The 25,544-nt window shown below is 38.1% G+C and overlaps 1 protein-coding gene across 1 annotated transcript in view; it reads right to left on the reverse strand.

The window, feature by feature from the left end:
- The window catches only part of MBOAT2 (membrane bound glycerophospholipid O-acyltransferase 2), a 171,528-nt gene extending 146,330 nt beyond the window's left edge, over window positions 1-25,198 (reverse strand). The window contains exon 1 of the mRNA XM_020992692.2: window positions 24,569-25,198. Coding sequence (XP_020848351.1) covers window positions 24,569-24,646 — 78 coding nt within the window. The 5' untranslated portion in view covers window positions 24,647-25,198. The remainder of the gene's footprint in view (window positions 1-24,568) is intronic.
- Between the last annotated feature and the right edge of the window lie 346 nt (window positions 25,199-25,544).

Here is a 25,544-nt window from a genome sequence, read left to right on the forward strand (position 1 = left end):
ACAATTGGATGATCTGTTGGATTCAAAGAGTAGTTAATGGTTCAGCATCATTATGGCTGAAGCTATCTAGTGGAGTACCCCCTAAGGCCGTTTAACATTTTTATCAAGCAGTGACTTTGAAAAATGCACAGATGGCAGATTTAGGACTTCCAGGAATAGGGAGGTGATAATCCCTCTGTACTCTGCCCTTCTCAAACATCATCTGGAATAATATGTTCCATTCTGCATACAACAGTTTAAGAAGGACACTGATCAAGTGGAAGGGAGCAAAGGAAGGCAATTAGCCTATCTGGCCTCCCTGCCTCAAGCTTCCTCCTGCCCCACCCCACCCCCAGTCCATTCTCCACACAGCTGCCCAAGGGGTTTTTCCTCAATTGCAGGACTCACGTCACCCATCAGCTCAATAAACTCAATGGCTCCATACTGCCTCTAGGATCAAATGCAAACTCCTCTGTTAGACATTAAATCTCTTTACAACATGGACCTTTCCTATCTTTTTAGTCTTCTTATACTTCAATCCCCTTCTCAAACTCTTTAATCCAGCCACACTGGCCTACTGTTCCACATTCTAGCCATGGCACCACCTCCCATCTCCATGCATTTGTACCACATGTTCCCTGTACCTAGAATGCTCTTCCTCTTTACCTCTTTGCCTTTTAGAATCATAGGTTTCCTTCAAGACTCATTTCAAGTATCACTTTCTCTATCAGGGACTTTTAACCTGGAGTTAAAATTTCAGAGGGTCCATGAACTTTGGGGGGAAAATTGTACCCTTATTTCAACATAACTGGCTTCTTTTTTAATAGCATATTTTATTTTATGCATTTAAAAACTTTATTCTGAAAAGAAGTTCATAAGCTTCAATAGATTGCCAAAGCAGAGTACAACACACAAAAAAAATGCCAAATATTAAAAGCCTTGCCTGTCCATGCCCACCATGCCAGCGTACTCCCTCTCAAAATTATCCTACATTAATTCTGGATTCCTTAGGTCTAGTATTATGGCATAGTGACAGCAAATTGTGCTTAGCACCAGGAAGGCCTGGGTTCAAGTACTGCCTGTGACATATACTGGTTGTGTGACCCTAGGAAAGCCACCTAACTTCTCATTGCTCTGGAAAACTCTGCATGCAAATTGCAGAGAAGTCCCAATCTACATTGGTAGAAGGAGCTTCCTAATCCAGGGAGTTCCACATACCAATGAAATCACAGGTCCAATCCGTACCCCTATATACTTGCTGTTCATGGTGTCTGTTTCATTAGGAGATAAGCTCAATAAGGAAACAGACCTTTTCACTTTGTATACCCAGAGCTTAGAGCCAACATGGAATAATGGATACAGCTGGCCTCAAAGCCAAGAAGAGCTGGGTTCAAATCTAGTCTCTGAAATATATACTGGCTATAAGATCCTGGGCAGGTCACACCCTCTTGGTGCTCTAAGGCAAAGCTTACAAATTCAGAGAACACAGAAAAACTCTGGAGTGCTATCCAACCAGCTTAAAAATGTAATTGGGAAATGCTTAACAAAATAAATAAAAATACAATAAAACACAGATAATGTTAATTTGTGGTTTTCTAAGCCACTACATTACCTGCAGGTTTACACAGTCTGACACTACTACTCTTAAGTAACTCTCTAGAGATACAACTGCAACAGTGGTGCCCACCTACATTTGAAGAGGGAGTTTACATGCCAGGGAGTTCTTTATGCCAACAAAATAATAGGTTCAGTCCCCATTCCTAACCCTAGAGTTTACAGTATAGCATCTGACACATGGTAAGCACTTCAAATAAGACTAGTCTTGTTGATTGCACTAGAATGATAAAGGGCCACAAGTTCATGTCACAGAAAGAGTTGTTGAGGGGAAGGGGATGTTTATTCTGCAAAAGAAAAAAAAATAGCTATCTTCAATGATCTGAAGGCCTGTCATGTGGAAAAGGGATTAGACATATTCTACTGGGCTCTACAGGAAAAGCTAAGAAGAATGGGTACAAGTTATGTACCCATAGGGGGTACACTTAGGTTTGGTGTCAGGAAAAACCTCCTAAAAGTGAGAGCTGTCCAAAGGCAGAACGAATGTCTCAAGAAATGGTAAAGTTCCATCTTGTGGGAAGGATTCAAGCAGTTTGGATGACTGCCTGTCAGGTTAGTTATACTGGGGATTCTTTTGGGGATATGAGATGGGTTAGACACTAAAGTGCCTAGAAAACTGAAATTCTGTAGTGCTGTGCTAAGTGGCACAAATCCTAACAGAATGGTTGTATGTAAATTACATCAATGATGTCATGCAGACAAATGTGCTTCCATTTTTAAAATGTGTGCAAGAGTGTTTTAAATTACTATTAATTCTATCGTTTTCACTAATGTCCTACTCTACTGCCTCATTTTTACACAGTGGTGACCCTGGGTTCTCCATGGTGCATTATGCTACGAGAGTCCAAGTGCTGGCAGACCATAAGTTCAAAGAGGCTTTGAATACAGGCCCAATGTTGCATACTGTCTATGACCTTTGAGGATGAGGCTAATAAGCTTGGAGAGGGCTCATAATCAGATGACAAAAATGACGACACCCAATCTCTGAAATCTTAGAGGAGCTGCAATCTTTCAAGGAATACTCATCATTATGAAGTGAAGGAATTTTGAAATAGTACCAGACTTTGTCCCTCACTCCTTCCAGTCTACTTTTACCCTCAAGCACTTGTGCTTGGCACTTCTGGGGTTTTTTTCCTTTTTGGGGTGGGGGGGGGCAAAGGGAAGAGACACAGACCTGCAGGATGGCTTTGAAAATTACAAGTTCACTGTTTTACATATTTAAAAGTTAAAGTAAGTTGCACATAATAGAAATTCAGTTTCATGTACAGTCCTTTTTCTGTTCTACTTTATACAAGGAAATGCTATTTAGGTTCAGAATTTTAAAAATTAAATAACAAAATTAACTGTCTTAATACTCTCATTCCCTGGTTACAATTACTTGTCTCAGCTCAGATGTCTAAGGAAAACAAGTCAGTGGATTAATTCACACTAAGGCCCTTTAACCTCTAAGAGGCATTTGCGTTTTTTAATGGATTAATGTTAATTAATCTAAAGGAATCTCACATTGGTAGGATTTGGGGTAGCTAACAAAGAAGACAGCAGCACACTGTACTTGGTAGTGCCTGCCTTGGAGTCAAGAATACCTGAACTCCAAGAGTGCGATCAGCACAGATACTGGCTCTGTGACCCAGGACAAGTCTTTTGGTCTAAAAAGTGATTTTCCTAAGGTATATGTTTGACCATGCCACTTTCATACTCAGTAAATCCCAATGGTTTCACACTAGTGCATTATTGGTGGAGCTGTGAAAGTACAACCATTTTGGAAAGTAATCTGGTGTTGCACAAATAAAATAATAAAATGTTTACATCCTTTAAGCCCAGAGATTCCATTATATATTCCACTTATACTCCAAAGAAGCCAATGATAAGAAAAAAAGTCCTACATACACTCAATATTTATAGCAGCACTGTTTGTGAAAGCAAAGAATTGGAAACAATTACTAGAAGAATAGATAAGGGGGCAGCTAGGTGGCGCAGTGGATAGAGCATAGGCCCTGGAGTCAGGAGGACCTGAGTTCAAATCCAGCCTCAGACACTTGACACTAGCTATGTGACCCTGGGCAAGTCACTTAACCCCATTGCTTAGCTGATAAAAAGAACAATAGATAAACAAATTGTGTTACACAGAATATTAATGAAATATTGTGGTACAATGGAATAATACTCTGCTATAAGAAATAATGAATATGATTGATTATAGAGAAGCATAGAAAGATCTACATGAACTGATGATAAGTGAGGTAAGCAGAACCAAGAAAATTATTGCAAAATTACAAAGAACATAGCTAGAAAGGAAAGATAAGAAGACATCCCTACCTCAAATGTTTGCAAAGGTGGAGGTCCTGAATGTAGTACATTGTACATATTTTCAGACTTTTTTGATGCTTTCCCCCCCTTTTTTTGTCTTTAAAAATATTATTTGTTAGAGAGTGTAGCTTTCTGGGAAGGGGGGAAGGTTTCTGGGAAAAAGTATGGTGATAATTAAATTACTTCTAAAATAAAACATAAATTCCTCTGGCATTTAAAGTACTTCATAACCTGGCCCATCCTGCCTTTCTAGACTTATTGAACATTATTTCCCTTTACCCACACTATGGTCTGGAGTACTTCTCTTCACCTCCACTTCTTGAAAGCTTCTTTCAAGGCTCAGCAACACCTTCTACACGAAGCCTTTCCTGATTTTCTCTCTGTCCCCAATCCCACCTAGAAGGATGTCCACCCTCAAACTAATCCTTATCTTTTTCATATTTTGAATCTACCTAAATATGTATGCCCTAAATATGCTGTCACCCTTCACAGGGCTATAAGATATGAAGACAGAAAAAGTGTTTCACTTTTGTTATTATATTCCCCAAACCGACACAGAGTGTACAATATGCTACATAGAGTATATATAGTACTTATACAGTATATGTAATACAGAGTATATGAAATACTTACTAACTGAATGATAACAGGAGGAATCTACCTCAACTCAGGAGACTCCCCTCAGGTCTTTTCTTTTTATAGCTTCCTCCTTGTCTCTAACCTACAGGTTCTTTTCAAATTCCCAAATTTATCTTTTGTTTGTTCAGGGTTTTTTTGTTTGTTTGTTTTACAGTGGCTCCCCAGGCAGCTGCAGGAAAAAGCCATTTTAATATCTGAGTCATCCTAAAGTCTATGCTTTGGAATGGTCCACATTGGACTCTACAATTTTCATAACACTTTCACATGCATCATTTTATCCTCAAAGCAATGTCAGATAGGGAGGGCAAATATATGCATCCCCTTTTCATGTTTAAATTGTGATGACTTGAAGAGATCATATTAGTTAAGGTTCTGGAGCTACTATAATAAGAACTGAAAAGGAAGAGAAGCATAGTCGAGAGCCAGCTTCAGAGTCAGAAAGACCTGGGTTCAAATGTGACTGTGACACTGGGCAAGTCACTTAACTTCTCAGAGTCCCAAGGAACTCCAAGAGTGTGATTAGCAAATATTTCTGAGTGTGAACTCTCAATGTAGCTATTTACTTATTTTATAAATAACATACGTGTGCTATCATACTAGTAATTATATACATCATAAAATTTACACAAAAAAATAGAAATTAAAAAGGATGAGATAAACAGGAAATAATATTTGATCTGAGTCAATAAGGAACCACCGGCATTTATTAAATAGAATGAAATGGTTATATTTATGCTTGAGGAAAATCACTTTGAGAGCTGCATGGAGGATGAATTGGAAAGGTGAGAGACTTGAGGAAAAGAGACCAGGTTATGAGGCTATTACAATAATACAAGAAGATGTGCCAAGGCCTGAATAAGGCCTGAATCAGGGAGGTGACTGTGTGAGGGGAAAGAAGTGGGCAGATGTAACAGACTGTGGAGGTATAATCAAGACCACTCGGCATCCGTTTGGATGTCTGGGGTGAGGGAGGTTATGAAACCTGGGTCACAGAAAGAGAGACAAAGGAAATTAAAAAGGGGAGTAAGTTTTAGAGAAAAGAGGCCTGTAATACAGACTGCAATTCATCTATGCCTGCTAATGCCCTCTACCTCATTCCCTTGGAAGGATACCTATCAAAGTTTTAAGGTGATCTAGAGGAAAGGGGAGAAATATGCGAACTGCACCTGTGAAGCAGTGGCAGCAAAAAGACCGGAAGGGCCAATGAAGGGCTCAGGAAAGAGGAAGACAGGAGCTTGCAAAGCACAGAAGGAGTAGAGTTGGGTAGTGTTGGGGGATAAAACCGATTGTGGCTTTCAGAGACCAGCTCACAACTACCAAGGGAAAGGTAAGATCTTGCCACCTCTGATTCATAACATCCCTTGGTGTCACACCACAGTACACCCTTGGGAAACCACTTTCCTATGCCAATGAAATCACAGCCCCAGACAAAAAAACAAAAACAAAACCAAAAAACTTCCCTCTTTCAGTCTGCTTTGTTTTTTTCACTTTAGGTATATGGCATATTGGGCTTTTGTGGGCTGGTTTGAGAACCTCATCTATATTTTACAACATGATTTCTCTGAAAAAATATAGTTAAGAGTTCCACACAAATAGGATACAAACTTCTCCAACACAACCTGTTCACCTGCTTAATATACACACCAATAACAAATCAAAGTATCAGTGTCAAGTCAGTCAATCAGTCAAAAAGCAATTATTAAGCACCAACTATGTGCCAGGCACTGGATAAACAAAAAGAACCACATAAGATAGTCCCTGGCCCTTAAGAAGCTCACAATCTAGTGGGGGAGACAACACATAAACAAATAAGTACAAACAAGCTACATATAGGATAAATAGGAAATAATCAACAGAGGGAAGACACTAGCATTAAAAGGAATTGGGCAAGGCTTCCTACAGAATGCAGGATTTTAGCTAGGTCTTGCAAGAAGTCAGGGAAATCAGGAGGCAGAGGGGAAGGACAGCGTTCCAGACATGAGGAACAGCCACAGAAAATGACTACAGCCAAAACATCGAGTGTCTTGCTCCAGAGAGGAAGGAGTCCAGTGTCCCTGGACTGAGGAATACATACGAGGGAGTAAGGTATAACAAGACTGGAAAGGGGGGAGGGTGTGTTAAGATTATAAAAGGTTTTGAAAGAGCATGCTATATTTGGACCTGGAAGTGATAGGGAGCGAGTGGAGAGAGAAAGAGAAAAAGTCTAGGGGGCAGGGAAGGGTTAACTTTTCTGCACAGCTGTCAAAACTAATTTTCCTAAAGCACAGTCTGACCATCTCACTATTTCAATAAACTCCAGTGGCTCTCTACAACCTTCTTTCCCTCTATCCTGCATCATTCTAATTCTTAAAGCAAGGGCATTTATTTACAGGTTTCGAAAGTTTCACAAATTGTATTTGGGGTATAAGGATTAGAGAACTAGCAAAAGTATCTTCCCAGTGCAAATGAGGTGGGTCTCAGGGCAGCTAGGTGGTGCAGTAGATAGAGCACCGGCCCTGGATTCAGGAGGACCTGAGTTCAAATCCGGCCTCAGACACATAACACTTACTAGCTGTGTGACCCTGGGCAAGTCACTTAACCCCACTGCCTAGACCAAAAAAAAAATGAGGTGGGTCTCAAATATTAGAAATACACCCTAATTCAGTTTGCCTCAGTCCTCTTCCATTCTGAATAGAGGAGCCTTACCTGGCACACAGAGCTTCCTTCCCCAGCTAGTGCCCAAACTCGAGTTGTTCCTAGGACCCTTCCACCTGACCCTAACTTGGTCTTAGTGTTTTGTTCCCCTGTGTTATAACCCACAGATAGGTTTGAAAACATATGCCCACCCACCAGCCCAGACAAGACACACTATTACTATGCGGCACTGTTCCCCTACGCTTATGGGATGTCATTACATTACAGCTAAGTTTGAGAGACGATGCAGCATGGACAGTGCAGACCTAAGAGAAAGCCCTGTACAACCCAGGCCGGTCCCTTAACTTCTCAGTGTACCGTGCAACTCTGAAGCTATGAATTGCATTGCTATAGAATGCTTCCAACATCAATAGAATCACAGATCTGTATCAAAGGAAAAAGTACCTAAAGCAAACAATAACCAGATTAATATAATCCACCGCTAATTTCACCCCCAACATTCACAAAGTCACCTCATTATTTCCCAAGCTCTTTATACCTGGCTTTACTCCAACCTATTTTTATAACCAATATTTTGAATTTTATTTTATGTTCCAGAGCACCCTGTCTAATTTTGTATCATTCTGAGAAATTATTATTCTTTCATGTACTTTGTCAACTAAAAACCAACAAACAAAAGAAAAACTAATCTCTTCTACTGATCATACAGAGACACCACTTGATATATACTCCCAGGGTGTTAACCAAGGCACTTATAGAATTAGCCATCAGCTGTAATCCTCAAGCACAAATTAATGAACAAGGTAGGGTTTGCATAAACAGCTTCAAGATTTTTTGCAGTAAAAGCTTAAAGAAAGAAAAATACAAAGAAAAAAAGAAGAAAAAATCTTAAATGAATAATGAAGGGGGAGACTTTAATTTTTTTTTTTAAATCACACTAATCTACACATCCAAAGCTAAATTTTAAGGAATTGTTCTTGAAAGATTTGGAGACATTTCACAGAAGTGGGAAATTTATTTTGAGTTGCTTCAGAACTAGAAGTTACAGAGAGGCCTATTCTGGCTCTCTGGAAGAAAGCCCTTTCTAACAATTCATTCCAACAATGAAAGCAGAATCTCTCAAAAGGTTGAACGCTCTCTGTTGAAGTACAGAATTCAAAGATGACCTCCTCTTTGAGATGTACCAAACAAGACTCCTGCTCCGAATGAGAACAGAGTAGGATAAGAAGTTCTCAAAGTGTGAATTCACCAAACCTGTGGGTCCCCACGACCCTTCCGGGGAAGCATGAGGTCAAAACTATTTTCATAATAATTCTACAACATAATTTTTGTTGTTATTGTTCAGTTGTTTCAGTCATGTCCGACTCTGTGACCCCATTTGAGGTTTTCTTGGCAAAGGTACTGGGTTGGTTTGCCTTTTTCTCCAGCTCATTTTATAGATGAGGAAACCAAAGCAAACAGGGTTAAGTGACTTGCCCGGGGTCATATAGCTAGTAAGGGTCTACAGCTGGATTTGAACTCAGATCTTCCTGACTCCAAGCCTGGTTCTCTGACCACTGCACCACCTAGCTGCTCAAGACATAATACTAAGGCTATTAAAATATTCATCCTTCTTCCAAATACACATTTATTCAATGCCAGATTTTCTTCATATACTTCATCCAAAACAACATATTGCAACAGACTGAATGCAAAAGCAGATATGGGAATGCAGTTGTCTTCTATTAAGCTAGACATTAAGGAGAGCTGCAAAAATATGTAAAACTATGCCAACTCTTCTCACTAATTTTTTTTGTTTGGGAAAGGTTATTTTTCATAAAGTATGCTACGTTAGTATGTACTGGCTGATGATTATTTTAAATGAATGAATAAATATTTTTAAAATTTATCAGTTTTCATTTCTAATATGGTATATGTAGATATAACTCACATATACGAAAGACCTTTTGTGTCCCCAGTAATTTTTAAAAGTGTAGAGGAGTCATCTGGCCGAAAGGTTTGAGAGCAGCTGAGCTAAACAATAACTATTCACATTTTTACGTAGCTTTGAAGTAAACAAACATCTTTGCTCTTAAAAACCCAATAAGGTAGGTATAAGCAGTACAAGTATTACTGTCCCTACTTTACAGATGGAGAAACTAAAGATCAGAGAGGTAAAATGATTCATGTCTAATAAAGTACTCAGCCTAATAAATTACCCACATCCCATCCAGTCTAGAATTTCATGTTTTCCATCTCCTTCACTGAATCATCATGCAATGTCCTGTACTCAGCACATGGATACCCTGGGCAAATCCTAGGAACTCCCTCTCCTGGTAATCTCAACTGCTCCTATTGGCTAAATTATCATCACTATTCAGGTGACTCCCAAATCTACATATCCAGCCTTCGTCTCTATCCTTAGGTCCAATCCTATATCACCAACTGCCTGAAGGACCTCTCCACTTAGCCATGCCAGAGAAATCTCAAACTCGTCACATCTAAAACAGGGCTCATTTACCTTTACCCCAAACCTATACTTCTTTCTAATATCTCTGTTCTACTGAGGGCATCAACATCCTTCCAGACATCCAAGTTCACAACTTCACAGTAATCCTCAACTCTTCAGGCTTCCATATATCAGTTACCAAATCTTAACAATTAATTATACCTTCACAGCATCATTCACATCCATTCTCTTCTATCAACTTACATGATCACAAAACCCCAGTTTAGGTTCTAATCATCTCTTAGCTTTTAAACTATTGTAACAACTTCCTCACTGTTCTTCCTAAATCCAGCCTTTCACTTCTCTAATCCACCCTATACACTACTGCCAAATTATTATTCCTGAACTACCATGTTATTCAACTGCTAAGGAAATTTCACTGGCTTCTTGTCTCTAGGTCAGGAGCTCTTAACCTGCTGCTGGTGAATTTGTTTTTAAAATATTTTGATAACTATATTTCCACATAATTAGTTTTGTCTGTAATCCTATGAATTTTATTTTATGCATTTAAAAACTATTCTAAAATGGGGCCTTATCAAATAATGAAAGGAATCCATGGCAAAAAATTCAGGTTCAAAAATTCCTGCTCTGGGATAAAATACAAACTTCTCTATTTGCCATTTGAAGCCTATCACAATTTGGCTCCATAACATCTTTCTACACTGATTTCACATTTCTTTTCACAAAATATGTTCCAGCCAAACCTGGTATTCCATTTCTTCTCTTTGTGCTTTTGCCGCCCTCCGTACTCGATGCACTACACCTCCTTACTTCTTTATCCTCCTCAGACAAACTCTTATTTTCCTGGAAGGTTCAGTTTAAATATCACTTTCTACATCAATATCTTTTTTGACCTGCAAAGTGCTCTCTCCTTCAAAATAAATACTTTGTGTTTACTGTATATATTCTGTGTACACCTTGTAGCCCTGCAATAGAAGATAAGCCCCCTGGGGGCAGAGATTACTTCAGTTTTGTCCTATATTTCCTAGAGTTTGAGTACTCTGCACACAGTGGGTATTATATAAAAGCTTCTTGAATTTATTTGTCTCATCAGATAACTACTGTACCTGATCGTAAGCTTCTGAGAAGAAAGGTCTTAGAGAGAACAGCAAAGATGGCAGAGTAGGAGATCATACAGCACAGCTCTCCCCAACAAAGACCTAGGGAGAACATTAGGCAAAGACACAAAAAGGCCTGATGCTGACCTTTGATAGGAACATTTTCCTATCAGAGTTTGGCTGTATACCTGTTATTTAACCCAGAGGTACCACTAGTAAGCCTATATTCCAAAGATTTCAGAGAAAGAAGAAAAAGCCCAACATGTAAAAAAAAAAATTATAGCTGTTCTTAGTGGTGGCAAAAGAGGTTCCCTTAAATTGTGGAATGGCTAAACAAATTATGGCATTTGAATGTAATGGAATGGAATACTATTGTGCAATAAGAAATGAAGAAAAGGATGATTTCAGGGAAACTTGGGAAATCTTGTATGAACTGATGCAGAGTGAAAAAAAAACAGGAGAAAAATAGATAGTTTAACCAACAATAATGCAAATACAAACAACTTTGAAAGGCTTAAGAACTTAAATGCAATGCAATGACCTACCACAATTACAAAGGGTAGATCACAAAGAATATTTCCTACCTCCTGACATAGAGGCGATGTATTCATGGTGTAGTAGACTGACACATATATTCTTCTGGACATTAATGGTATAGGAATTTGTTCTGATTGACTATGGATATTTGTTACAAGCGTCTTTATTCCCCTCTCCTCCACCAATGGATAAAAAGAGGAAGGAGAGGAAATAGATTTTTGTTCAAGAAAAAAAAACATTTTAAAGGGTCTAAATTGAGAATATTATAGTGAAGCTGTATAAAGTAAATTTGTGGTGTTATGCATTCGGTTCTTATTTTGCAGCTAGACTTATTACATCATGTTCATACTATAACATGGATATATTTAATCCTAAACTTACTACCCATGTCACTTGCCTGGGCAAAATACAATGAAGTTTTACTGGTTTTTTCCCTTCTTGACAATGAGCTAAAATTCCAAATGACACAGACTCCCTAAATATAAGAAACAAAAAGTAAAGAATAAGATCAATAATTCCAGCATTTTAGGGTACTTTCCTTCTTTCATTAATAAAGAGTACAGACAGAAGATGATACTCTGAAAAGAAGCACCTTATAACTGCTCCAGCCTCCTCCATCCAAGGAAAATGTTTCCAGCAATGTTTTCAATATTCTAGCTTTTTTTAAACATTTTTAATCCATTTAGGTGTCACACCTAGTGCCTCACTTTTAACAAAATTACTTTATAAATTAGTCTTGTGGTACAATTACCTGCCAGAAACTTTTCTAGAACATAAGTTGTCTTTGTTAATATTTTATTGCTAATATTCATTTTGTGTATTGTTAATATTTATGAAATATGTATTTATATTTCATTCCTTTAAAATTACCCTAATATCTTAGAGGTTGAATCTGTACAAGTTAAATTATAACAAATCTAAGGTAACAATATTCATTCTATTACTCAATTTTTATTTCACGTGTGGCCATTAAAATTTAATACATTGTGGAAGTTCAATGTTGAAATATCAAATTTCCCAATACTTTCCCTTCCCCTCATTCCAAGGTGTAGAGAATACTACTTTCTAAGAAAAAAACCGAAAACACAACTGTATCTCCTGATAGCAGGAATTTATTGGTAACAACAGACACAGTATACTGTATAATATTTACAAAATTAATCTTAGCCCACTGATCCATAAACTACCAAAAATACCACTGGCATCTCAAACTCAAGATATAAAATCAAGATACAAAAAAACCCAAGCATAATAATTTTGCCTGAGACCTTCTTCTTTTTCTATTTTACTATGTTTGTCAAAGGCAAAACTATACTATCCTCTCATATTTAAAACTATGTGCTTTTCTGATTCTTCCTTTCTCCCTCACTTTTATAGCCAGTTAGCATTGTCCACACCATCCCTGCAATACTTCTCATATGTATTTTCTCTCACTGTTCCTACTATAGTACCATCACTCTACTACTCATGATACTATAATATTACATACTTCATCATACTCACCTGTGCAATTGTGATAGGCTCCTGAGGTGTTCCCATCTCTTTTTCTTCCTCCCTCTTACCCATTCCTCCTACCCTGCCAGACTAATATTTCTTCCATACAGTATTATGTTTTTCGTTCAAAAATCTTCAAAAGTTCCCTACTGCCCATAAAATAAATATCCAACTCTTTAACTTGGTTTTTAGAGTACTCTGCATTCAACATGGCATCACCTCCCTTGTCAGTGTTTTCTAAATTTTTAAATTTCCACCAGCATTTTGCAGTGTTTGGTTCAGAGAAGGTATTTATGGATGATGTATTTTATTTCATTGTCCTCTATTCACTCTCCCTATAAACTATCTTTCCGGAACATAAGCTGCACTTTTCTACCTCTCTAGCTTAGCTCAATCCTAGAATACGAATCCTTAAAAAGGAATCCCTTCCTCTTCTCAACTGTTTAATTCCTACCTATCTTATAAAATTAAACTTAAATACCATTCTTCTTGAAGCCTTTCTTGATCTTCCTCCTACCTCATCATTAAAAAAAATCCACCTTAGACTTAACATAGCACTTTGTTTTGTTTCTTTAAAGCACTTTATCAAAACATGATTTATCATAGTTTTCTGTGTTTTGATCTAATCTCTTTATTAGAACAGAAGCACCATAAGGGGAGTGGCTCTCTTACTAAACTTTGCATCTCCCATAGCACTCTGTAAACAGGAGCTGTTTAAGAAATCTATCCTGAATTATGTCCAAAGGGCTATAAAACTGTGCATACCCTTTGATTCAGCAATATCACTACTAGCTCTGCATCCCAAAGAGATCAAAGAAAAAGGGAAAGGACTCATATGCACAAAAATATTTACAGCAGCTCTTTTTGTGGTAACAAAGAATTGGAAACTGAGGGGATGCCCAACAATTGAGGAATGGCTGAACAAGTTGTGGTATAGGATTGTAATAGTAATGTGCTATAAGAAATGACAAGGGGGGTGAGTTCAGAAGCACCTGGGAAGACTTACATGAACTGATGAAAAGTAAAGTGAGCAGAACCAAAAGAACATTGTACACAGTAACAGCAATATTGAAATGAGGAACAACTGTGAAAGACTTAGCTACTCTGATCAATACAACAATCTGTGACAATTCCAAAGGACTCATGAGGAAAAATGTTATCCACCTCCAGAGAGAGAACTGATGAACTGTGAGGGCTGACTGAAGCACATGTTTTTCCACTTTTTTTTTTGCAACATGGCTAATATAGAAATATGTTTTATATTACTTCACAAATATAATAGGTATCTTGTTGCTTGCTTCCTCAATGGGTGGGGGAGGGGCTGGAGAGAAGGAGTGAATCTGGAACTCAACATTAAGAAAATGTTCAAAGCAGAAAAGAAAAAAAGAAATCTATCGAGAAATATGTAATCTTATTATTTATACTCCACCCCCTACCTTTGCTTCCTTCCTTTCATTTTCTTACCAAAAATCCACTGTTGCTTCTATTTATGGTATACAGTCAATTTTAACAACTGAGTTAGTAGTTCCAAGGATGAAGCAGGCCTGAAATCATGTATGGTACAATAAAATACATTAAATAAGTCCCAAATTCAAAGAGTTGTAAGAAGATATAGCATTTTGTCTGAGTTTAATAGGCATAAATTAGGCTATTACAAGCCTTTCTAGGGATTACTCTATTACCAGCTGGATTAAATTTTTAAAATGATACTTTATCAAGGCTATTTTTTCATTCTATGTAAACCAATGCACAGCTGTGTTTCTGGATCTGCAGTCAGAATGTAACATTAGCGGTGTGAAATTCCAACCTTCCATTTTTAAAGGGTGTTAACTTTCAAGCCTATTTCCAAAACTGTGACCCTTGTCATGTACAAACTCCTACAAAATGCAAAAAAAAAAATCTTCAAACTGAAACTTATTTTGGTCAGTTTGTGTGGAGTTCTCACATAGAAAAAGAGAATTACATACAACAACCACTTCTATCCAACAGAGTCAATGACCACTACAACAATCCCTAACCACATGATGCCATCTTTCTGCATACCAACAACTACATTCATAACTCACAAAGCTGTCCCTCAACATCAACCCCCTCATCTCTCAGGTGCATCAAAGTGATGAGATCCTTGTTTGGACATCTAAAGGGCCCTTCTCAACACCCTCCCCCAATCCAATGAATTGCCAAATCCAGACCCGTCATTCGTATATGGAAATTCTTGGTAAGGAAACTCATCTTTAATATGGGCAGCTGTTCTGCAATTTATAATCTTAGCTGAACTGAAGAATTAAGTGACTTGCCCAGAGTCACAGTGCCAATAAGTATCAGGTGGGTGCCTTGAACATGATTTCTTCCCTCCAAGACCAGCTTTCTATCCATTATGCCAACAGTGGATTGTAATATGACCTCCCACAATCTAGGTATCTAGTAGTCATGTCAACAAATGACTTACATTGATCTTGTATTGAACTAAAAACCTCTTAATCTTTGTAAAGTGAATTGCTATTAGATTAGATTCCCCTCCTGTCCTTTCTTCTTCCTCCATCTCCCATTGATAGCCCCACCAGCCCACAGAATTTGTGAGACTGATTTTTTTTAAACCTAAATGCAAAAATTTACAGCTGGCCCTAAAGAATTACATAAGTTAATATCAATCCATCCCTCAATCCTGTGGAAAGCATTTCTGAATCTCCAATCTGTTACAATCATATTAACTACCTTTTCCAATTCTGGGCCATCTGAAAATTTTCTAAGCCCACTGAGGATCGAAGATTTAGACTTGGAAGGTACCTTAGAGTTGTTCTAATCCAACCCTCTCATTTTAAAGTTAAGGTCACTCTAGTTACTATGGGAGTCTAATATTAAGTAATACAGTTATAATTTGAAGCCAGCTCCTCCAACACCAAATACATCCTACTCGTATCATCAACCTTATCAATGATAAAGAAAAATTCTCATAAAATATTAGTTTCAATCTATACTCAGAAATTTAACAGAATTTTTAAAAAATAAAATATCTTCCTTCATTGTACTATCCCTATCTTGCGTATTTGGGAATGAAAGTAAATAAATGAATTCTTTTACACTGGATTCTAACCCTAGCTAAATCCAGCCAACCTTTGTATCTCAGTTTCCTGATTTCTCTACTTCACAGGGAAGTTGAAAGAAGAATTAATAAAAGTGACTTTGCAAGAAAAAATATAAAAGACATTACTTCTTAAAAAAAGAAATTAACTTCTTGATCAAGAATAAAGTGAATATGATTTTAAAATTGATGGACTATAACATGCTCAGGATATGGGGTTGCCTGGTTAACTGCATTTTCTAATTGGGCAGAAAACCACACATTTGTTCCATGCCTTATCAAAAATTTCTCAGAAATATAGTCTATTCTTCCGATTTAGAAAACACATAATACTGAACAAAGGGAAAGGACATTAAGGATAAATTAGTCCAATCCGCTCATTTTACAAATGATTAAATTCCAGAAAACTGTCTTACTTAAATATGGATCTAGTACAACTTTTTATTTAACTCATGATAAAACAGAATTCAAGAAAAATAAAGTGACTAACTTAGGTTATACAGCTAGTTAGTGACAAAGCTGGGACAAGAGTAAAGGTCCCCTATCTCCCAAATTCAGTACTTCTCCTACTATATTACACTGCCTTAATAATCAATTTTAAAATCTCTAATATTTAATAATAAAAATAAAAATCTTTAATAATCACTAAAATTAATCTCACTATAAAGGTGTATCAAGGTGTATCATGGACACAAAAAAGGTGTAAACAACCAGACTCATGTAGACAAGAGAGCCCCTGGAAAGCTGTATATGTGTGTGTATTTTTTTAAATAAATTGCCAATATAAGCTTGTACTGAAGACTGCCTCTTCTGAAAGTGGCATATCCCCCAAAAGTAAATTTTTAAAGAAGAGTTCTGAATAATTGATTTTTATTATAAATAACTGTAAGAGTAAGAACAGAACAAAAATAAGGATAACTATATGAAGTAAATAGTAAAATAAAGGAATAAAAGCAAAGATATATTTGTACTCCCTTCATCAAGTTTCTATATTTGTACATTATACTTACTTTTTGCTTCTTCCCGCTAATGCTATAAATTGGCTACTTCTTGATACAATATATTTCTATTGTCTCCCATGATGAAAACCAAAATGGAGATCCTTTAAGTGGTTCAGAATCTTCTAGTAAATCTCAGAACCTCAAATCATAGATCTTAAAAGAGTTAGCAGAGATATTTCCTCATCCACCCTATCTCCTATCTTCACACTTTACTAGAATTCTCTTCAAAGGTGGGAAGCACAGCTAACAGTTGTGATCGATCTTCACTCTAATATGAGATTTTTACTGTGAGCCTACCACCACATTATTTCATCACCCCAGGCCTAGAAGATTACATTGCCATCAATCCAGCAATGCCCCCACACTATCCAATGATTGCATACTTTTTGGAAATGAAAAAGTAGATATCTCTAACCAAAAAATGTTGAAACTCCACATACAGCCTATGTGCTACTTGTGGCCCACCAAAGGGTTTCGGGCGGCCCACGAAAAATATAGAGAATGTAAAAGAAAGTAAAGATGTAACAAGTGCTTTGTCCGTGCCCTGCTTAATCCACCTTCCACCAGTCACTATTGTGTCCACCACGTAACTTGGTGGGTGGGTTGCCACTGCTTACGCTCTCTCCTGTTTGTCACATGACCCACGGCAACCAACCAATATTAGTCTGTCTCTATTCTGAGAGGAATGAGTCATATCTTCTCACTGTTTTTGGTCATTACTAAATGTAAACAGTAACAAAACCTGAAAAATGTATTAAAACTTGTACCGTTTAGCAAAGTAATTCGTTTAACATTAATGTGATTTCATAATAAATAAAACTCTTAAGCAATAAGTGTAATTAACTGATATTAATTGAAATTTCCCTTTTTAAAATATGGTTTATTTGCAAAACAGTTTAATCATTAATTATACCTTTATTTGGAAATAAAGCTGCTAAAAACCTATCTGCTGCCAGAAGATGTTTAGCCTATTTTAATTGTGGCCCCCCTACTTACTACCAAGTTGTGCAGGTCTGATCTATTGGGAAGCATTATAGTTGCCTGATGTCAAGAATACAAATTAAAACTAAGCTTTTGATTCAAAACTTCTATGGCTTCCATTATTGCTTCCCTGCCCTTTCCCCTAAAAAGACACAATATTAGCATTAGAAGAGACGGAAGAGGTCATCTAGTAAGAGCCATAAATGAATGGGTACCTCCTCTAAACATCCCCAAAAATTGACCATTAAATTCTATCAGCTAGCTACTTTCAGCCTTTGAATTTCATATAACCTTATAGAAGGGGGCCATCTCCAGTTGTACTGATCAATATCTTGCCACTGGATCCAGATGACTCCAGAGGATAAAGTGAGACTGGTGACTCTGCACAGCCCTACCTCACTTAAATGCAATTCACTTGCTGCTCAGGACATCCACCTTCCTGATGTCCTGTTCCTCTTCCAGAATGAAGGACAAACAACAATGACCTTATAGAATTTAATTTTTATGTTTATAGTGAAAGAACACAAAAGCCAGAAGGTACGAGACACCAATTTGTCCAATACCTTCAAATTTTACTGATGTGTAAGCCAAGACCCAGAAAAGGTGAAGTGACTCAGCTAAGGTCACATAATTGGTTAGATGTCAACCAGTAAGTACCAAGTAACAATACATTACAATATATCAGGAAGACATATAGAAAATCCATTTAAAATAACTGCAGAAAATATAAAATACTTAGGAGTCTATCTGCCAAAACGCACATAGGAACTATACGAACACAATTACAAAACACTTTTCACACAAATAAAGGCAAATCTAAACAGTATTAGACATAGTAATTCCTCATGGGTAGACCAAACCAATATGATAAAAATGATAATACTACCTAAATTAATTTACTTATTGAGTGCCACAGCAAACTACCAAAGAATTATTTTATAGAGCTAGAAAAAACAATTAACAAAATTCATCTGGAGAAACAAAAAGTCAGGATTAAGGGAATCAATGAAAAAAAAAGTTAAAGAAGGCAGCCTTGCAGTACTAGATCTCATACCATATTACAAAGTGGTAATCATCAAAGTAATCTGGTACCGAATAAGAAATAAGCGTAGTGGATCAGTGAGGTACACAATACACAATAGTAAATGAACATAGCAATCTAATGTTTGATAAATCCAAGCTTTGGGGGCAAGAACTCACTTTTTGACAAAAACTGCTGGGAAAACTGGAAAGTAGTCTGACAGAAACTAAGAATAGACCAACAAACATCTCAGACCATATACCAAGATAAGCTCAAAACAAGGTACATGATTTAAATGTAAGCAAGTTAATGGAGCATGGAAACAATAACCTATCAGATCTATAGACGGAGAAAAGTTTACACCAAACAAAAGATAAAGAGGATAATGGGAAGTAAAATGGATGATTTTGATTACATGAAATTTAAAAGTTTTTGTACAAACAAAACCAATACAGACAAAATTAGAAAGAAAGCAGGAAACTGGAGGGAAAGTTGTTTACAGCATACAACGATAAAGATATCATTTCTCAAATGTATAGGGAACTGAGCCAAATTTGTAAAAATAAGATCCATTCCCCAATTGAGAAAGGGGCAAATGATATGAAAAGGCAGTTTTCAGAAGAAGAAATCAAAAGTATTAATAATCTTATGAAAAAATGCTCTAAATCATGAATAATTAGAGAAAGGCAAATTAAAATAACTCTGAGGTACCACCTCATACCCATCAAATTGGTTAACATAACATAAAAAGAAAATAAATACTGGAGAGGATATGGAAAATAAGCACACTAATGCACTACTGGTAGAGCTGTAATCTGGTCCTACCATTCTGAAAAACAATTTGGAATTATGCCCAAACAGCTATAAAACTATGCATACCCTTTGACCCAGCAAAGTCATTACTAGGTCAGTATACTAAAGAAATCAAAGAAAAAAAGCAGAGGATTTATGTGTACAAAAATATTTATAGCAGCTCTTCTTGTGGTGGCAAAGAATTGGAAATTGAGGGGACGCTCATCAATTGGGGAATGGCTGAACAAGTTGTAGTATAAGATTATGAAAAAATACCACCGTGTTGTTAGAAAAGATTAAGAGGACGGTTTTATAAAAACCTGGGAAGATTTGTATAAACTAATGCAAAGTGAAGTGAGTGGAACTAGGAGAACATTGCACACAATAACAGTAATATTGTAATAAGGATCAACTGTGAAAGACTTAGCTACTTTGATCAATACAAATACTTATGACAATTCCAAAGGACTTATTCTGTAAAATGCTATCCACCTACAGAGAAAACTGATAAACTGAGTACAGACTGAAGCATTTTTTTTTCAAAAAAAAATACATTACAAACTCCAAAAATTATAGAAAATGCAGTTTATAACCAGGAAGTAAAAGCAATTGACAGTAAGAGTGGTTTAATTATTTAAAATAAAGTGAATATAAAATATATGAAAAAGTTACAGAAAGAAGTGGAATCAATGTAAAGGAAAAAATTTAATGGATTCATTTCCTTCTCTTTAAGTATTATCTTCCTTTATCAAATAATACCTACTCAAACACACAAAAACAAGGAGTTAGCATGGTCTCCCCAAAACAAGTGACCCCATACTCTCACTTGAACCATTCCTCACTGGTTTTTTGCCAAACGTGCCATGTTAAATATCAGACTACAGAGATATCTACTCAATTGTGACAGCACTAACACCAGTGGTTCTTAAAAAGAAAAAAAATGACTGAAAAACAAAAGCATGGAAAGGTGAACCCCTCCCTTTAGAAATTTTTCAGATAGTTATAAGGATAGATAAGTTACAAGCAAGTTACCACCCTCTAAAAATTTAGTAGTTAAAAGCACTCCAAAAAATAGGCTCATCGAGGAATATCTATACTCTGTTATTATTCATCTCATTTTTGCATTCATTTTGTCCTCTGACCGCCTTTAAAATACACTTATGTTAATGGTCAAAGACATAAGCTGATTGCCTTTCAGAATGCACATTCATCCTGTCCTTTTTGTAGAACTGCTTCTATTTCAAATTTACCCTTAAAATTTTCTCTGTGAACCTTTTTTTATCAATATCCATCCACTACCGATAGTTCTGGAAATAAATTCACAGTACAAGGTCTGGAGAAAGCAATATAGGATGCTGAATCCTGTGCATGTTTTAAGCCTCATACACTTCATCCGCATATTTGTTTTTATTTAAACTTTAAGGCCACTAAAGAAAGATGGCAGTTGCTTTTCTGCTAGATACCACAGGGTAAATGATTCACCTAAACAAGATCTTATTGTTGTGAGCAGAGTTAGGGCCTGGACTGAGATGTCTTTCGTATAAGGAACTCCCAGATGTGCAAAGTATCTCCCCCAACGCCGGTCGGCATCTTTTCAGCAATTTGCTGTCTTAATAGAATTACCTAGAACACTTAAGTGACTGGCCCAGAGTCACACAGCCAGTACTTGTTAGAGGTGGGGTTCTGAGGCCAAGGCTCTATCCACTACCCTATATCCCCACATTGCCTCTCCTGCTTGGTAAGAATAAATTAGTGAAATAAACTGGGTAAACACCCTGTCTAGTGAATTTAAGGAAATATACAAACAGGGGCTGTCCAAGATGATAGTTTGAAGATGGAATTACAACACTGGAACTCATATTAATAAAATTCATAAATCAATCCAAGTAAGACTTGTCAACTTCATCATCTTCATTCTTAAATAAAACATTTTCTTTCAAATTTTCTGTTTTTCATATTGTGCAACTTTGATTCTGCAACCTTCTTTATTTTCTTATGTTACTTCAATCCTAATTCATTCTATATTTTTCATTAATGCCATGAAAAGTTATTTTTCTTTTCTTGATGTGCCTTTGCTTCTTTGTACCTTCAATGTATTTTATAATTTATTAAGTTTGTATAGTAAAATTGACACAAAATTAACACACACTAACAGGTAATATTTTAACACCTTTCATTTCCCAGTTTATCCTATACCGATTCACACCATTTTGGTTATAACTAACTCACTGTTTTCAGTGTGATAATAAATTCTTTTTTTCCTTGTTAAAGGCTCCTTTTCAAGTAAACATGTATACATATATGTAATTATGTGTGTGTATTATTTATATATATACATATATATATGGGTGTATGATGTTCAAATAATGATTAACAGTATTTTCAATATTAAAATGAACATTTTTTACAACACTGAAATGTCAGTTATTTAAAAAGCTGCATCAATTTTTTAAACCCTCGGCTAATATTTAGGCTAAGTTAATACTTAGTTTAGGTTACTATTCAAAGAAACAATTTTTATAACCACTCTAAAAAAGATCTTATGCACTGATTATCCTATATTCTCCCTCAATATCTAACTGGAAAAAATTAAATTCTCCCACAATCCAAATTCATGATTAAATAAATCTATAATAAAGACAAAAGATTCTAACTTATTAAGTCAAAGGTTCTGGGAGAAAGGCAAATGTCATAGAGTTTAGAAATCACCTACAGATAGATGGTCAAGAATTTGAATTTTTTTTAAGCCTGTTTTTCCCCTTGATTATCCTGCTGATTTCAACACAGCAGAGTTCCAAAAAAGTCTATTATAGAGAATAAAAACAACAAAAACAGTGAAAGTTAAAATTCATATACAAATGTTAAATTAGATAGCAAGGAAAGGATATTTTCTCACTCATTGCCATTACAACAGGCGAACATGGAACTTGTCTATAGCTGTGATTAAGAAAACAAGAGTTATCAGTCGGCTGCTCCACTGATATGATGGCAATTCTTGATACACACTACATGCTGCACACCCCACTCTGGCTGGTAGATGCAGCAACTTAACAAAGTCAAAGATGTGAGACACGAAGTCATATTCCACCATTTGGAAACCACAGAACGTAAGTTAGAAAAGATTTAAAAAGACAAAGTAACTTTCATTGGACTGGGTTCTGACTTGTTCTTTACCTATAAATTCAATTTTTATCTCCTGGGTCAACAGCAGTGAATAACATTTTCCTGTACCAGGATTAATATTAGGAAACATTTCAATTTATAAGAATGCTAAGTATTGCTGATGTTTTACAGAAGGTTTGGCAGGTTGGCACCTCATTTAAAATTTATTTTTTAGGAATCAAAAACTATTTGGTGTAATTTAAGCACTTACTCCATTACTTTTAATTAAAACAACTCAACTATTTGAAGTTCAGTTTAAACTTAAACACCAGCAAATACTGGATTTCAAATAATAAAACTTTTTTTAGCTCAAATTAATGAAACAAATGCTCAGAAGATTTCAAAAAAGCTTTAACTTTTTGCCTATCTGGGCTCAGTATTCCTTAAAACCTTGCCAAACCCACTGACATATTCTCTACGAGATCAAGAGTCTCACAAGAAGCAGCTTCAAACACAGGGGTCATCTCCTAACCCCTTCTTACCATATGTGAAATTCCTCCTGACACCAATGAAAGCAACACATGAAAGATCAAGGTCAATTCATGAACACCCTGTAATATTTATCTAAGAAAGCCCTGTTGCTTTACCAGATCAAGGAACATTTGTAATAACATTAAGCTAGAATTAAAAATTAATTACTTCAGATCTGAAATAGGAATAATTCTCTAACCTATCTGCAATTAGCAACACCTCCAAAGTCTCTTCTCATAAATAACACTACTCAAACTTTTTTTTCTGAATAGAATTAGTGATGCTTTCCTGAAACCGTCTATTCCTCAATATTTCTTCGCCACGTTAGGTAAAATCAGGATACGTGTAAATTCTATCCATGCAAGGTATACATCAGAGTCCTCTGTAGGTTCCTTCCGTTTAGATGGAAAAATTAAACGCTTTTTCTGCTGGGAAGTCAGACTTCCACTTTTCTGCCTTACTTCTCCTACCCCAAAATTTTCCTAAAATTGATGCCTGTTAGCATATCACAGTAGGACGTGAAAACTGTATTTTTAAAGAGTGTAACAAGGCTCAATAATATCAGGTACACCTACACATGCATCAGTCCTCCGGAATCACTTCACTTGACAGCTTCACTCTGAAGCTCCAATGCACCCGTACAGGTGCACCCGTGTAGGGGTTGGGGGGGGGGGGATGGCCCGGAGGCTCCGCTCTGCACAGCTGGGCGAACGAGGCAGATGTGCGCGAGCACCCCCACAGACCTGGGCACATCATCGCTAGGAAAGCAGCTACAGGCTAGGCATTCGGGGTGCGCGCACCCTGCCGGGACCCCACAGCAGGGAAGGGAGACACGTTTCCACCATCATCATCATCATCATCACCACCACCCCTACCTTCCCCCCCAAATCCACGCGCGTCTCTTATAAATAGCCGCCACAACGTGCTTGGAGCAGGCACTCTTGCCCATCCCCGGCCCCCGCCCGCGAGCCAAGGCGGGGTGGGGGGGTGAGGATGGAGATGGGGGCTGGGGAGACAGGAGACGAGAGACTGGCACAGAGGGGATCGTTGTGATTGCACAATAACAGGTTTATCGCCCTCTCCCTTGCTCCAGTGGAGAAGCACACTAGATAGTGGAGGGGGGAGAATGTTCCTCTGACCTACCCCCACCCCAGATTTCTGTGCAATTAATTGGGGGAGGGAGGATGAAGACTAAAATGCCACCCGATGCCCCGACTTCGTTCCCTTAGTAGCACCTCGAACCGGCAGGGCGGGGCGGGGGCGGGGCAAGAGGGAGGGTCGTGGGGAACGCGACCCCCGCAGGGATACCTGGTCTATGGGCAGCTGCACCGCGTTGCTGAGGGGCTGCAGCAGGGTGGAGCCGGTGGTGCTGGTGGTAGTAGCCATGGCCGAAGGCTCCTCTCCCCAGCCCGCCCGCCCTCCTGTCTGCCCCCTCGCTCGCTCCCTAGGTGAGGCGGAGGACGAGGAGGAGGAGGAGGAGGAGGAGGAGGAAGCCTTGTTGGCGGACGAAGAAGAGGAGGAGGAGGAGGAGGAGGAGGAAGATTGGGATGGAACTGCAGCCGCTGCTGCCGCTGCCGCCTCTCTGGCCCCTTTAGCAGCTTGCAGGAGGAGGGGGTAGAGAAGAGGAGGAGGGGGCGGTGACCAGGCACGTCCCTCCTCTCTCGGCCGCGGCCGCAGCCTCTCCGAGGCTCCGCCCCACTTCAGACCCCACCCCCCCGGTCATCCACACAGCCTCCGGTCAGACCTGACCCGGCCAGACCAGGCTTAGGGTGCCTGGCTCGTTGGGCCTCCTCCCCTTCCGACACCTCCCCCCACAAAAAACCTTCAAAGGCTGCCAACGCCCCCTCCCCAGCTCCCACACTCACGCGCCGGACAGCCCCGCTGCCCAATCCCAGCGCAACATGCAGACCACCTCAGCCAATCAGAGGACGCTAACCAATAACGGGGGGGCGTCTGGGTGTGGGGATGAATTCATTCCCCCCACGCCCCTCCACGTCCCCCCACCTACTTCGTGCTCCCTTTCCCCTCGGGAAAGCCCGAGCGTGAAGGGGGTGGAGGACTCCGGTTTGTGAAAGATGTCCTTGGGCTTTCTTGCCGGACGCCCCCCTAAAAACAATAAATAAAGTCATTCTCCTAGTCTGGTCCCCAACACTCCCCCTCTTTGCTGGGAGGGGCTATGGATAACAAAGGGTAATGGGGTGGCAGGCACACAAAAGGGAGATGTGAGGGAAGCTCGGATCCCGAGCGTCCCTTCCGACTCTAAATCCTATGCTGGAGGTCGAGG

Source organism: Phascolarctos cinereus, unplaced genomic scaffold (assembly GCF_003287225.1).
Source record: "Phascolarctos cinereus isolate Bilbo 61053 unplaced genomic scaffold, phaCin_HiC Scaffold_2;HRSCAF=192, whole genome shotgun sequence".
Taxonomy (NCBI): Eukaryota; Metazoa; Chordata; class Mammalia; order Diprotodontia; family Phascolarctidae; genus Phascolarctos; species Phascolarctos cinereus.